This window comes from Oryzias latipes, chromosome 8 (genome assembly GCF_002234675.1).
Source record: "Oryzias latipes chromosome 8, ASM223467v1".
Taxonomy (NCBI): Eukaryota; Metazoa; Chordata; class Actinopteri; order Beloniformes; family Adrianichthyidae; genus Oryzias; species Oryzias latipes.
The window spans coordinates 8,563,472-8,579,698 of NC_019866.2; the positions used below are offsets into that span (position 1 = coordinate 8,563,472).

Genomic DNA, 16,227 nt, shown 5'->3' on the forward strand with positions numbered 1-16,227 from the left:
CAGACTCCAGTCAGCTGTTAAGGAGTCTGATGGCAGAGGGAAAGAAAGAGTTCTTGAGTCTGGTGGTCCTGCACTTCACACTCCTGTACCTCCGTCCTGAGGGGAGGAGAGTGAACAGTCCTCGTTGCGGGTGGGTGGGGTCCTTGATGATGGAGGCAGCTCTCCTGCAGACCCTGCGTTTGTAGATGCTCTGCAGCGAGGGAAGAGGAGTCCTGGTGATCTTGGACGCAGTCTTTACCACTCTCTGCAGGCGTTTGCGGTCCGCAGCGGTAGAGCTGCCGTACCACACTGTGATGCCGCTGGTCAGGATGGACTCAACCATGCAGCTGTAGAAGTTGCTGAGGATCTTCGGGGACATGCCGAACCTCCTCAGCCTCCTCAGAAAGTACAGCCGCTGATGAGCCTTCTTCACCAGCTGTGACGTGTTTAGTGTCCAGGTGAGGTCCTGGCTGAGGTGGACCCCCAGATATCTGAAGCTGCTCACCCTCTCCACTTCCAGACCTCGGATAAGAAGCGGCTGATGAGGGTTCCTCCTCTCCTTCCTCATGTCCACTATCATCTCCTTTGTCTTGTCTGTGTTGAGGGTGAGGTTGTTGTCCTCACCCCATGTCACCAGACTGGCCACCTCCCTCCTGTAGGCTGCTTCGTCCCCGCCAGTGATGCGTCCTATCACAGCGGTGTCGTCTGCGAACTTTAGGATGATGTTGTCCTTGTGAGAGGCCCCACAGTCATGGGTGAACAGGGTGTAGAGGATTGGGCTGAGAACACAGCCCTGTGGTGTGCCAGTGTTTGTGATGATGCTGGCTGAAGTCCTGTTCCCTATTCTGACAGACTGAGGCCTGCCAGTCAAAAAGTCCAGGAGCCAGTCACAGATGATGGGATGTATTCCAAGGGAGAACAGTTTATGGGTGAGCTTGTGGGGAACAACCGTGTTGAAAGCAGAACTGTAGTCAATAAAGAGCATCCTGATGTAAGAGTCTTTATTCTCCAGGTGTGAGAGGGAGGTGTGCAGTGCTGCAGCGATGGCGTCTGAGGTGGACCTGTTGGGCCGGTATGCGTACTGCAGGGGGTCTAGTGTGTCTGGAATGCTGCTCTGGATGTGGGTCAGCATCACCCTCTCAAAGCACTTCATAATGATCGGAGTGAGTGCTACTGGCCTGTAGTCATTCAGGCAGGTGGGAGGGCTCTTCTTGGGGAGGGGAACAATGGTTGTGGTCTTGAAGCAGGAGGGGACCACTCTTTGGCTGAGGGACAGGTTGAATATGGAGGTGAGAATGTCTGTCAGCTCGTTAGCACATGCTCTGAGGGCTCGTCCAGGAATGTTGTCCGGACCGGTTGCCTTGCGGGTGTTGATCCTCCTCAGGGCTTTGTTTACCTGGGCTGATGAGACGACTGGTGGGGGTGAGGGGGGTGTAATTGTCCAAGAGTATAATGGTCCCTCCGTGTGGGGGGTGGACGTCTCAAAGCGGGTGTAGAATGCATTGAGCTCGTCGGGCAGGCTGTCTGCAGCACTGATGGTGCTGGTGCAGAGTATAGCAGGTCAGAATCCTGGGCAGAAGAGTTGAAAGCATGTGGTAAAAATTTACTGAAAACAAGGATTTGAAATTCCAGAGGGAACGGAGACTCTTGTTAATCAGCACAGGCTCTAGGAACATGACCAGTATTTGTGCTCAGTCCTGCAGCCTTTGAGGGATTCAAATGTGAGCCTTTCTATAAATCGTGCTCTGCCATATGGAGCATTTCATCAGTGAGCTTTTTTGAAAAATATTCAGTGGCAGTCATGTAAGATAAATGAGTTTTATTTCTAATGTCTGTGCTGGTATCTAGTCTTGTAGTTGTAATGTGATACTCCTCTTGGACTCTTAGTCAGCCTCTTTTACTGATTAAGTAAATCTGCTCCTATAGTTCTGAGCCATGTGGTAGCTATACAGATACTTTTTCAGCCACGGCCTCAGATCTGGTCTTAATTGTTACATTTGGGACCCACTTGTCCCCACATTTCCATATGAATTCAACTTTAGTAAATATGCTGATGTCTTCATTTGACACGTGGTAGAACATGTTTCCATTTGTTACGCCAAAGGAATCCTGCAGTGACCTCGGATTCGTATCCTGGGGGCTTTTTAATTCTGCATTTGTTTTTCCTTATTTACTTTGGCGACACAATCAGATCTAATGATTTTCATCTTAAAATAAATAGCCGCGGTACTACAGGGCATTCTCTGTGGGGGGGTGTAATGTGATACCAAAAACCTGCTCTTCCTTTCCCCAAAATTTGGTCAAACTTGATGTTTTATTAAAAGTAGAAACTACAATCAGTGTTGGTATTTAAAAATGGTGGTGTAACAATACAAAGGAATAGTTTTAGTCGACAGCAAGAGGCCAATGTGGCATGTGTCTAAACAAGGACAGCATCAGGCCCATAGAGGTCTGGCAGCGTCTACTTTAGCTGGAACAAATGAACAGATGTCTGTGCAGTATTTTGAGCTTTGCAGCCTTCTGTGGAGATGATTGGTGGTGGTGGTGGTGGTGGGGGAGGTGTGTGTGTGTGTGTGTGGGGGGGGGGGGGTGCTCAGAGGAAACATGTATGTTGGTTGTTTTCTTAACTAGCGACTATAAATGTAAAACCGTACAAAAGCAAACTGTCAGATAATCTCAGGGATCCCAAACATTTGCTCTCATCCCATGAACATAGAAAAAAGATTTCTCAATCTTTTTTCAAGCATGATCCAGTTTGTATGCATATCATGACAGCATAGAAGAAAAACCTTGAAAAAAAGCACAAATGCCTGAGCGTAAAATCAAGTCTTAAATTGCAGACACGGGTGAAAAATGTTAAATACATGCAGGAATGGCCAAAAAAAGTAGCCACAAATTAACAAAAATAAATATGCCACCAGTGACGTGCCCATTTCTAGCCATGGGGCCTAAAGACTGAAAAATGAAAGATTCCTTCAAGAACATGATCCCAAATTTAGGTTCCTTAAACTTCTGTAGCATTCCAATAAAACAGTCTCCAATTGTACTTTTTCTGATTTTATCATCTTGCTCAAATATTTCTGAGCAATATCTCCCTCTTAGCTAAATACATCATTGCATTTGAGGTCCAAATTTGAAAACATTTCACACTGATTTAGCTTCCAAGAATAAATAAAAGAAATGAATGCAGTGGATGAGAATACATTTCAGTTTCCAATAGCGTCTTTGCCCCCGTAAGCCTGACACTGCAAGCTTGTTTGAGCAGTCAATTGAGTGGCTTCCTCAGTGTATTACCTGAACATGCATTCAAATTTATTCGTACAAAGAATGATTGCTCTTGATTGCTCCCTTGATTACAGTCTCCACAATATCTGGGAGGGGGGGGCAGTTTTATTTTAGGGGAGCTGAATTTATGTTTGAATCACAGATTGGATGCTTGCAAAGACTTACTTCTTCCCTTAGACTTAAAAAAAAATGTGGCAATCAGTAGCCAAGTATTCTGGAGCTCTGGTCTTTTTCATTCCTGCAGCACCAGCTGAGCGCTGCTCATGGCAGCCCTTCTAGAGGCAACTGTGCATTTTTAAAGCACACCAAATTCCCCAACACACCCAGGGACAAATATATGCAGACACACAATCCTACAATTATCATGATTATCTTTTCTTGCTTTTACGATGACCTGATAATGTCCTACAAACCCAACTATTTCTGCATCCAGCTGTAGAGTGCCAGTCCCCCCCCCCCCCCCCCCCCCACCATCCTAAACCTTCTGTTCTCACATCAAGCTAATCAAACATTCTTACATGTGGACAGCTTTTTCTATAAAAAGGAGTAATTACTGACATAAAATTGGACCTTTTCTTCTCAGCAGAACGGGAGGTGAGGCTAGAAAAAAGCCCTCTAATTGAGGCTGCCCCCCATGGCCATTTTCCTCTTCAAAATGGCCTTTGCTGAATTTGGGGCGCTGGCCTTCCAACTGCCTCCCAGAATAATGTAATTTTAATCCAGATGCTTACTTGTAACAGCACAATTTCCCCTTCTAACTGCAGCAGAGAAAAAGACAAACAGTATGAGATATTTTATTCAGGAAGTCAACAACTCTTTTTTTATTTCAATTATTGAACTATGTTAGGGTAGCTTCTATAGAACCTTTATTCTGCTTCCTCTGTGATGCCATTATCAATATTTAGAAGTGTGAGAGCTTCTTGAAAACATTTTTACTAGATAACTAAATAGACAGCTAGTGTGGAAAGTGTGTCCTCTTTTGGTTTCTACCTGAATCTTTGTTTGTAAATGTCACACAGTTAAAGAGCATAGGTATCAGCACGATTGGCTAATCACTGCAGGAGGTTGCACCAGAGAGAGGAAAGGCAAAGAACGACACAACTGACAGAAAAAAAGGCTCTTAGGGAGAATATGAGCAAGAGAAGAAAAATAAAAGAAGGTAGTGCATTTGAGACTTGCTGAGGTGATGAGTTGACGTTTTTCCTATTTTCTGCCACAACTGCAAAAAAAGGAGCAAAGAGGTAAGATTCTGCCAAAAACGTAGGATTTGCAGCATGCACATCATAAAGCATTACAGTAGAAAATGATCAAAAGCAAAAAATAACTAATGCTATCATTTGTGTATTGTCCAGCATTTTTATCAAAGCACACAGCTGATTCCATTCGTATACTTTGTCTCCAGGTCAGGAATACTCAAGGAAGCTGTAACATTTAATTAGGGAGACATTAATAGGGAGGCATAGCGTGCAGTGGTGAGGAATCCCAAAAGAGCCCCTAACTGGATATTACATTAACAGACAGTGTTATGGGCAGAATTCTTCAGAGAAACCTTTAGATAAACAAATTTCCCCATCTCTGCGCACTAAGGGAGTTTTTCCACGCTGGCTGGTATGAAGAATTATTAAAGGAAAATAGTTATGCTATTCCACACCACTCTTTTATCAGGCTGACTGCAGCTATGTCATCTGCACAGTCTCTGCTGGATTGTCAAAATGAGGGGCCACTGATCCGTTCAGTGATTACACAAACAAACGCGCCAGAAAATATCAACAAACCAGAGAAAATGAGTATACACTGAAGAAATTAGAAGCTTATTTAAATATTATAATGCAGAAGTAGCCAAGTGTGAGATGAAAAATGTTGCGTGTGGAAAGGTGAGGCAGAGATGCCCATATGGTAAAAAGTGGCCCTTAGAGTGTTGTGCTGCACTGCAGGAGTCTGCATTGGATTGTAAGACTAGCTCTCCGTTGGCTAATTTAACAATCGCTCTATAGGTTCTCTTATTATGCAAACATTTTGTCAGCGAGTTCGACATTGAAAAAAATGCAGATTCGTGGTGGTTAATGATGAACTTTTGCATTACATAGAGCAGACATAATAATAATAAAAAAAAGCTTTCATTAATATTCCAGGCATGAACATTTGTTTTTTTTCCCTATTTTTTTAATGAAGACACTAACTTACCTTATTTTGAACATTTCAGAGTTCTTTATTTTTCATTGGTCTCAAATCTTGCTGCATATTTTTCCTACAGCTTCCTGTTTCTGTGCTGTTATTGATTATTGCCTGAATGCTACAAGAAAAATTGATAAACGTGTGTGCAGAATTACACCCATCCTATCGGGAGTCTAAAAAAGATAGAAATAACCTCCAATAGTCATCCAAGAATGACATGATTCCAGAGAAATTTAGGGAGGAAGCAGATTAAAGTATTTTTCAAAAGTTTAATTTCACATACTCAAGGGCAAAACTCTGCACAACAATAATATTTGTCAATTTGACAAGGTGGAATGTAATCTTTTAAAAGTGACAAATGTCTATATTATAGCAGAATCATGTATTTACTGTTGATTTCCTTAAAATAACGATTAATGTATAAAAATAGAAGATTGTTTTCATACACTCATCAGTTTCTGCACAGGCAGAAAGTCGTTAAAGTATTTACTTTGGAGTGAAAATTCAAAACACACATTTAATCCTCACAGTCTGGGCTAATTAGATAAAATCAACCCCGGTTTAGGCAAGACAGCTGCAGATATCGATCTAGAACATGCCAGGTAGAAAAATGTGCTTGACAAGTAAGAAGTGCTCTTCTCTGAAGATCCCTGCAACAGCTCATTGCAAGCTGTTACTCTCACTGAGAGGATAAGAAATGAGAGCTGGGCCGGAGAGGGCTAGTAGCCTGAGGCAATAAGGCGTAGAGATGAGGGGACCTCTCCTGAATACCTATTCATCACATCACCATTAGTGTGGCTGAAGCACACGGGCCTTAAATAAATAAAGCAAGCGCTACATTAAATCCTAGAGCTGATCCTGAAATTATAGAACCTTCATCCTTTTTCCAAATGAAAATGAGAACTTATTTGTCAATCAGGTAGTTTTTCTTCGCAATGCGACATTGCAACAACAGCTTGTCTAAGTATACATGATCAGATTGTCAATTGAGGCGAGTCAAGACAGCAGGATTTTATTGGAATTTCTTATTAACTTTTAATCATTTTCTTCCCACTCGTTATCCTTTTTTCTTCAATTTGTTGTTTCTTAGTCATCCAGCAACAGCATGCACATGCCACGGTTTTTGTCACGGTCAAGACTGTATTGATTAAGTGACGGCAAGTTTATAAAAGGCGATCTGAAAGGGGTGTCATTGCTCGCAGGAGAACAAAATCACAGGGACAAAGTGATAGGCCTCTAAATTTTGTTCTCAGTTTGGTTCAGATATGAGCAATAACAACCCTGCAGGCACAGTCAGAGGCCCTCCCTGACTGTCCCCCTCCTTCTCCCCGCTATCCATCCCTGCAATCTACAGTTTTCATTTCCACCATCTTTACCCTGTCCCCTCTTTCCTGTGTGTCTCTCAAACACAATTGCAGTCAGGCAGCCCGGCTCAGTTACTCCACCGGGCCGTGATTCAAACCTGATTCACATCCTCTCACTTTGTACTGACACTCTTCATCAACCCAGATCTTCACACCGTCTGCAGTTTATAAAATGTCTCTGAACTGTTGGTGAATTCCTGTCGATGTCTGACTGATAAACATCAAGATTAAGTGCGAAATCTTACACTTCTTGTTATGCAGTTAAGCATTTCTATTGGAAGCTCTCCTTGTTGTTGCAGGCCTGTCGTCCAACACATAAGGAAAAAGCTGGGAACAACAAAACAACTGAGTTTGCACATTCAAACAGCAAAAATCCTCCTTTTTGTCCACTGAGAAGGACAAACTACATAGTCTGATGAATGCAGAAGCTAATATAAGGTTAAATTAATTTAAACTAACAACCTCTAACCTACTTATGTGATTCCGATTCCACCATCATCAATTAAAAATTCATGCTGGGGTGAGTGCTAAACGGTTTCTACTTGAATTTCAGTGATCCATCAAAGCCAGATTTTCTTTCAGGGTATGTCATCAACAATGCAGAGTTTTTTACCTCCCTTGCTTCTTCTCTTTTTCAGTCGAGCCAGTGTTCCAGGATTTCAAACCGGACTGTCTGTGGGTTTTGTAGACTCTTAGTAATATTTAGGGGTTTACAATCAGTCGGTTTAATGTTAGAAAAGCTGCAGTCCTGTCCTCTGAAGCATCTTGTTATCTCCCCTGTTCTTGTAATGTAAGGTCTCTATCAAAGAACCTCTCTACCTTGAACACTGAGAGGCTGCAGAGAGGATCTCTCCCAGCCTGCTTGATATTCATCAGTGTCTGGGGGCCACTGGGCTCCCACGCCTTCCTGACTTGAACCTTTAAGCTTTTGGCGCAGTCAAATATCAATGGCCCTACTGAGTGGCCGTGAGAGTGCCACGTGGAGAACACATCGATTAAATAGCTCCTCTTGCCTTTCGCATCCACTTGTGCAGAGCTGCTTAGCTCTCGTCCTATATTTGAAAAATAAAAACTCTGAACCTTTGGTTAGTGTCATGGCTACTTACAGTGAAATGTGAAACACAGTTCAAAAATGATAACCTCTTTTGTTTTTCATCTCTTTTTTGCATCCTTTGCATCTATCAATTGTAATTTCACCTGAAACAGAAACGAGAGAAAAAAATTCTAAAGATTTCAGAAAAGCTGACTGAGATTTACACATGAAAACATCGTCTTTCCCAGAAAATAAATTTCCTTGACACTTGTTTTTTTTTTGTTTTGCTGTGCGAATGAGAGGGTGGCAGCAACATTTCAGTCTGGGGTTTGGAACGAACAACACTTTTTGATGTGTTTCTGCTTATAAGAGGGAAGAGATGGGAACAGCACTGTTCAAGTAGAAGCTTGCCCAATCTGCTCGGTTTTATGAAGGCTTTTGTATCAGAGCAGGAAGAGGAGCTCTAGGCATAACAGCCGTATTTATATTCCAATCTACAACTCAGAAACCCACATTGCCATGCTCATAAAAGATTCATTGAGTCGGGAAAAGGAAGGTCGTACTGAAAACTGGTCAGGAGGTGCCTATTGCATTGCAAAAGAGAAGAGATGGACGTTCTGAGAAACACACCAAACGCGATCCATTGCTCTAACTGTAACAGGAGCGATTGTTGTCCTCGGATTAACTGGCAACAGTTTACCCAGCGGTGATCAAATAATCTGCCATGTCTGTGCTGTAATTGGTGTCTGTCACTCCCACCATAAAAACATAGTATCTTTAATAGCCTCGGCATTGCTTGTAGGAATCGATTGCATGCAATGCTTGGGTCTTTGTCTGCTGTGGATCCAACTGCTGACATGTTTGCGAACTGCAGAGCAAAGGGGAGAGGGGGAAGAAGGAAAAAAGACAATGTGTGTGCGTCAGTGACACACAGTAAGATTGTGTGTGGACGTGCATGAGTGTGCCTGTTCTGGGTGTTGTCAGAGAAATGTCACTCTTGCTTAGAGTCACAGACATAAACCTCTGGGAGTCCTGCAGCCTCCAGCACATGCACACAGAAGGAGAGTGAGAAAGTGGGGGAGAGAATGTGATATAAGAGATGATATTCATTCCACCAGTCAAGCTGATCTTTATATACACTTTTGACAGCAAACATACAAATAATGTCCTATGCATTTTAAGACGAACCAAAATATTTACAGAAAATTATTCATCCATTAGTCAGCCATCGTAAATCAGAAAATGAGTTTCTAAAGGGAAGGGCAGACACAGGCTCATATGTAATGTAAATGTGCTGTCACTTTGTTCTGCATGTATAACAAATGTAATCAGTGTCTAAGAGGACAGCTTTTTAATGGTTAGTTGCCATGTTAGCCAAGTCCATCCTAATGAAAAAGTATTCTATTCTATTCTTTAAATACCTTTCTATTTTGCATTTTTCAGATAGCCCCCGAGTCTTATAGCTTGGTCTACGTGAACGCTAATGGTCATTTTAGGACAGCAGGCGGCTGTTCTTTCAACAAAAACTGAAAACAGCAACAGAGGTCATTTAGAGCTCACAGAAGCCTGGAGCCAAGTAGTGGTCAGTGTGTGGATCAGAATGGCCAAGTGGCCCATGAAAACATAAACTAAATATATTCATGTTCTTCTTTGCGACTTTGATGCTCACGTTTGCATCACACAATGTTTTGCACATTTTTTTCAACACAAGTGTGAGCTTAGTATAACAAGGTCTGAATGGCAACCATGTCACTACCTGATGCAAAAACATCCACAACAAACATCTGCGAAACAGTGACCACTCAGCTAAAAATAGTGTTTTAGGGTTGAAATTGTTATGGTCAAATTTCCACAGAAGGTGTCCTGAAATATTAAACGGAAATCCTCCTGCAGGTAAAGAAAAAAAAAAAAAAAAACTCTGATAGCATCAGAAAAGACGAAAACAAACAAAAAAAATCTTTTAGCAAAAATAGTGACATTCTACCTTACCAAGAGTTTGACAGCAAAACTCCATCTGTCTGTGCAATTCTACACCTAAATGGCTGTCTTAACTTTTAACTGCTGTCATGAAAGTAGACGTTTGCTCCTGAAATAAGACTCTAAACTGTAAACATGTTTACATATGCTTTAAAGTGGAGTATTTTCAAAATAGGTGTCTGCAGGGATTAAATCACTTTTAGAACTAGTTCAAAGTTTTTATTTTTTTAAAGAAATGTGCTTGTTAGCCCTTCCTTCATTGACTTTGCCTTCACTTTGCCACAATATGTCAAACCAACATTGTATATCTTGAGTTAACAACAACAATTATGAAATGAAGCAACATTTGCTGGGGTTTTTTGGTGAGACTTTTCTCTAGTGAGTCATTTGTTTATATTTCTAGGAAGCTAAAAATGGTGTTGCTCTTTGTTGCAGGTAGAAAAGTAAGAAAAATCATGAGCATCTTTATTATAGACAACAAGACGAGACTGCATATTGCACGTGCTTCACGTGCACATGCACTTACCTTGCGCTGCCTCTATTTAAAATAGTTGTAGCAAATACATTTTTTTAAAAAGGATTTATCAAAACTTTACCTCCAAACCAAATCTCAAACAAACCTTTTAGCGCCAAGATGTAGTGTACGCACATTTTTGTCCCTACAAACACACACACTAATATGGAAAAGCCTCAGATGATGAAGAAGGAGGGCTACATGAAAGCCCATCAAACATTAAAGATGCAGGAACGAACAGCGGACAGCTCACAGGCTTGAGAGCGCTCTGTTCTTCAGCCCTTTTCTTAAGCAGCATCTCTTTGATAAAACAAATCTTACAACAATAGCTCAGACACACAATGCAGAACCATTATCGTGCACTTTTGCAAGCTCTAACCTAATCAGTCATGACACAAGCACATAGTATTTCATCTCTGCAAGTAGCAGTGAATCACACATAATGCAAGCTCATTATCTGTGGCTGATTGTGAAGCGGCACCTTTGTATATTGATGGGGAGAGCATGAAGGTGGATGCCGGTTTTGTGTCTAATCAAACCCTGCCTGCTCACTTACTCACCCACATACTGTAGAGACAGACATGATTGCTTCTGATTGAGAGGTAACAAAAATTAGGCTACATGCGTTTGTTATTTTGTGTAACGGGGTAACAATACATAAACACACAGATTCCCTATAACGGCAACAAATTCAAAATCGTAGTGATTGTAGTATGAAAAGCAAACATGCATGAACTGCATACAGAGTGTGGAATGCTATTGTTTTACAAATGTGTGTCTCCTGCAGCTTGACCTTCTCGTTACATTGGCTTTTGTGGCCACGCAATGCAGATAATTCATACAACTCTTGGACGTGTGCAGCATGGCAAGGTGATTTTAATAGTTGTGTCTTTGGCTCGCACTGACGGATTTACAACCATGCTAGTGCAGTTTTTCATTTGTCTTATTCTCTGGGTGGAGGTTAGGCTGCTGCTTGGCAGAACACAATCTGTCCAATCTGCCGATCCTATGTCTTTCCTCCAGAGAAACATCCACTGAGATCATCATGTTGCAAAGCGCCCTTCCTGAATATCATATACAGCGGGATAAATACTGATCATAAACAGAGGTAGCATGCCAAAGTTTTTTTTAATGATGTTGCATTTATTATATTTGATTTTTGGGTTAAAAAGGCAGAAACAAAGAGACCTATGAGTAGTGTTATCCTGAAGGACTTTTTATTTATCCTCCTGCGTTGCTCTAATTGAGCTGGCATGAGAAAATAGTTTTTTGGCCAAAGGGTCACAGTCAGGGCACTGGACTATTCAAAGCTGTCTCAGCTGGATTTCAACCAAGCCAACTGTTTGTTCTGCCTCAGTTTATGGTAAGGAGACTTGTCCTTCTTATATCTAGAGTTTATTGCATATGAAATTAATATCAGATGACTGTGTTGCATAACTTTGCTTTATTTCATCAATTCTAATGTATTTTAATTTAGCTAAAAGCATAGTCAAAATTGTAGAAATGCCAATTAAAGGTGATCATAGTAATATAAACTCTTGTTTTACAGTTCTGCGCATTTAACTTTGTGTAAATGTGACTGTAAATGTGCCACACAATGTTTTGAAGAGCAACCTGATTTGATGTACTTGCTGATCAGCTATAAATCGACCTTAGCTGGCTGCGTTTCTGCTGCAATTATCGCACACATTCACAGGAAACAGCGCTTAACACAGCTCTAAATGGTAATCTTTTCTGCCTTATTGTTTATCATGATTCCTGGTGAGAAAGGAATTCGGAGAAATTACTGGAAGAGTTCAGCCACTTGCAAAACACCACGTTCTGTCTTCCTCCTTTAGAATAACAGACAATTAGGTTTTCTTTCCCTGTGGCACTTGTTAAATCAGAGAAAGACAAAAGCAACTCTTCTCTTCCATCACTCTAAATCCTGCTTTGAGGTCAAATCCCCCTTAAAACAGCACAAGCATTCCCCTGCACTCTCGGGCTCCATTGAAGCACAACAACACTTTTTTTTAGCTTCAACACCAGAGCATCAATCTTTTAGGTACATGAAACATCTTTTTATCAGACAACTGAAAGGCAATGACTCCTTAAACATTTTCTCAAAGCAAATGCCTGGTTTTCAGTGTGATCGCTGAGCAAAAATAAATATTCATGAAATAACATTTTATTTAGAATGTAAAATATACATCTAGGCACCAACCAAATTCACAATTTCCTCAAATTTTTTCTGGTTGTTTTTGCTTTCACTTTTAGTTTTTTATTTTTCTAAATTCTACAAGAGCTTTAGTGCTGTCAATTAAAAACATAAATCTTTTGCAAAACATTGCTTTTCATTTATTTCATAAAGTTGCAGGCAAATATAACAAGTTTATAAAATGGTCAGTACAGTAAACAGCATGTGGAGGTAAATTTTGTAAAATTCTCCAAGGGGAATTTTCTTTGTTAGTGTCAAAACTCAGTCATTTTCCTCCCACTGTATTAGCTTGGATTTATCATACATAGTAAGGTTGGGTTTTTAATCTTATCTAAAAAAAATGGAATGTTGACTATTCAAATTAATGCGACAAATTTCCTGTTGGGGAATTCCTTATATATTTTTTCAAAAGCATCGTATACTGATGAAAGTCTCAACTTTGTTAAGCTTTTTTTTTTTTTTTGAATTGCTTGTTTGAATGCCTAAACAGCTTCTGCCTATCTCTTATCATTCTTAAGTTCTGTCAAAAAGAGATTCTCTTGAATGACTGACTATAGTAATCAGAGAGTGTATATCTTTTATAATATAATTGAAATAAATAAACTAAACCAAACGAAACAGCAATATCTAAACAATAACAATAGTTTTCTTCTTGCAGCAAATGTGTTTCTTTAGTTAACAGACATTGAATGATTTCCTACATCAGCATGCACACTCACACATGCATATTCACTTATGTCAGAGTGTCCTGTCATGGATGGCTCAGCCAACACACCAAAGCAACACATCTGTTCTGGGGTCAGCCAGGAACACATCTGTATCTGTGGCACAAGAACCCCTGGGCTTTGTGGTTACTTAACGGATTTAACACAGCAAAAAGAGAAGTGCATCTGTCTCATTAAAGAGCTCTAAATAATTCACGGGGTTCAGTGCAAAAACGGCGACTGAAAAAAAAAATGTGGATCTTGCTGCTGATCTTAGAGAGTGTTACTGAACAAATCATCAATTCTTTATGTTTTTGCTGAGTCTTGGGGTGGAAGATGGGTGGCATCGTATTTTCTTTCATACCCTTTGAATATTTCACAAGAACACTTAAAACAAACTGCCCCCCAAGGCCAATTACTGTAGGAATTCACTGCTGCGTAGGTCCAGATATATGAATGTACGATCTGCTCTATTTTCCAGGTTTAACACAGATTTGAGTTACAGAAGCACATCAGCTGTGGAGGACAACTTAGCTCTTTATTTTGTTTAATGTGTCAAACTTCAACCCAGCAAACACTGGACTATGGGAAACTTTTCCGTTGTGCTTACGTTTATGTCTAAAAAACTAAATGGGGTCACAATGGGGTCAACAACATACAAACACACAAAAACGGACATATCAGCTCACAATAACTTGCTGGCTTGATAAATATTGAGAGAGTAACCAAATCCTATGAAGATTTAATATAGTTCCATGTTGTGTGACATTTATATGTTTCACTTCAGGAAATCCATCTGCACAAATCAATAAATAAAAAGGGTAATAAATGTTATCGCCATAGCAAACCTAATATGTTTCTTTGCACACAGGGGCCCTCTGTCTGTTTTTCATCTCTAATTTTACTTTAATGTGTGATCAATCAGCATAAATACAAAGTTACATTGGTTTTTACGCGTTAGGGATTTTATTGCTGTTGACTGTGAGGCTTTTGGCAAATAGTGATGCGTTCGAGGAGCGGTGCTAAACGCTCTCCAACAGCTGTTGTACAGGCGCGCCGCTGTCCAGGGTGCTGCGCGTCCCGCCGCGTATGAGCTGAAGGTGCGAAAGGGGTTGTTCCTGCAAATTCCGGGCGCTTTGTAGATGCCATTCCCGCGCAGAGAAGGATGGTAGGAAGGAAACGCCTCGCACTTTCTAATCGGACATTAGTTATGCTGAACACCGCGCGCACCCAGAACAGCCAAACTCCTGCAGGTTCAAAAACGTTCCTGCCTTTGGTGAAAGCTTTTCTGGGTCAAATTATTTAATGTCCTTCACTTGAATTTGCGACTGTCACTTCAAAGCTCGTCATTTTGGGGCTTTTCTGGACTGTCGTGCACAGGAGCACGCCACACGTGCAGACACACATCACGCATTTGAAAGACTTACGTATTAGTGGCACCAGTCTGGTACTCTGTCTGTGCTTCAAATACTACGTGTTTCTGTTCCATGCAATATATCAAATGGCGTCTTCCCCCAGTGTAATTATTGCAGTCAATTAAAGCATATTTATGAGTCCGTTTTGGTCATTTGGAAACAGCTTTTATCCAATGGGAGGTGAGCAACGCACAGTAATTCAGAAACACATTTTTCTCTATAGGAAACAGCGCCTTTGTGATCATATTAATGCAATTTAATATATTTAATATGCAAAAGCTGACAGTTTTACAGTCAACTAAGTTAAAACAGATTTACTTTTAGCACAGTGGCTCTGATCATTTTGCACCTAGAACTTTCTTCTACGCATCAGTGTTTGTCCACGAATGCGTATATTCTGGATGAAGATGCATTTAGGACAACATTGTCATTATGGGATGCTGCAGCAGGTCTTATTATCACTGACTGCTTCCTATGTTTTCATATTAGAAATTTCAAGCAAAAATGATGAGTCGCTGGCACCGTAACTTTCACTCTGGTCATATGCGCGCCCCTACCTCGCTGGGCATGTCAGCAAACATGACGAGCAGGAACATGGCACTGAAGAGATGCATTCTTGGAAGAATGGTAGCGCCCCAGCAGACACCAGGTCCAGCTGCTCTTCCCTCGGCTCTTGTCCCTTTATTGGGGCGGATTCTTCAGACACAGAGGAGTTCCTTTAATGCTGTGTCGGCTGTGCGCCACCAACCTCATCACCGGGATTCAAGGCAGCCCCCAGCGGCTCGAAAACGCGTCCAGCCGCTCGTCTTGTGAACAAACACTGACTGTCAGCGGGTGATGAGAGCGGGTGAAAAACTCCTTCGTATGCTGTAGTCAGCGAACAGGCAGCTGCCCTCTCTGTCCTGCAAGGATAACTGCGACTGAGCGGGAGGAGCGGAGGAGAGGCGCAGAGGTTGGAGGGTGACAGCTGTGCTTGCAGGGTGCGGGCGCTAGGAGCAGCACATCTATGTGCACAGGCACAGAAGTACCAGCCTTTGATGCAACCGAGCGCTGTGCATGGGTGCGCGTGCACGTTTGTGTGAGAGATGGAAAGAGAGAGCAAGAGAGGGAGGGATTGAGGGAATAAATGGGAAAGAAGAGACAGACATTACGCTTAATGTATTTCTGTTCATCCAGATAGAGATAGAGAGAGAGAGATAGATGTTTTTCTTCCTCCATGTTCACATTAATAATCATAGTTTGCAGATTTGTACTCAAACTGTCTTTTTAGTCGCTGTCATATATCTGATAAGAACATGTCAAAACAGAGAAATTCTCTAAGGTTAAGGAAAAGATTATTCTTGGCTTAATCTCAATAAAAATGATGAATCTTTTCAGGTTATTGAATAATGCCTTGGCATTCTGATCAGCAGCATTTGTTATTCTGTGGATCTGTAATCCCAGATAAGTATTGAAAATATCCCAGCCTTGTCTTTGTGTCCATTTTCATTTATAGGAGGATGGCTTTACTCAATATGAATAACTTTACAGTCGTAAAACTGATTAAAGTTAACAAAAAATGTTAACATTAGGCTACTACTTGCC

The 16,227-nt window shown here is 41.2% G+C and overlaps 1 protein-coding gene across 1 annotated transcript in view; it reads right to left on the reverse strand.

Moving 5' to 3' along the window:
• The window catches only part of LOC101156820 (noelin-2), a 43,668-nt gene extending 27,999 nt beyond the window's left edge, over positions 1-15,669 (reverse strand). The window contains exon 1 of the mRNA XM_011478056.3: positions 15,201-15,669. Coding sequence (XP_011476358.1) covers positions 15,201-15,257 — 57 coding nt within the window. The 5' untranslated portion in view covers positions 15,258-15,669. The remainder of the gene's footprint in view (positions 1-15,200) is intronic.
• Between the last annotated feature and the right edge of the window lie 558 nt (positions 15,670-16,227).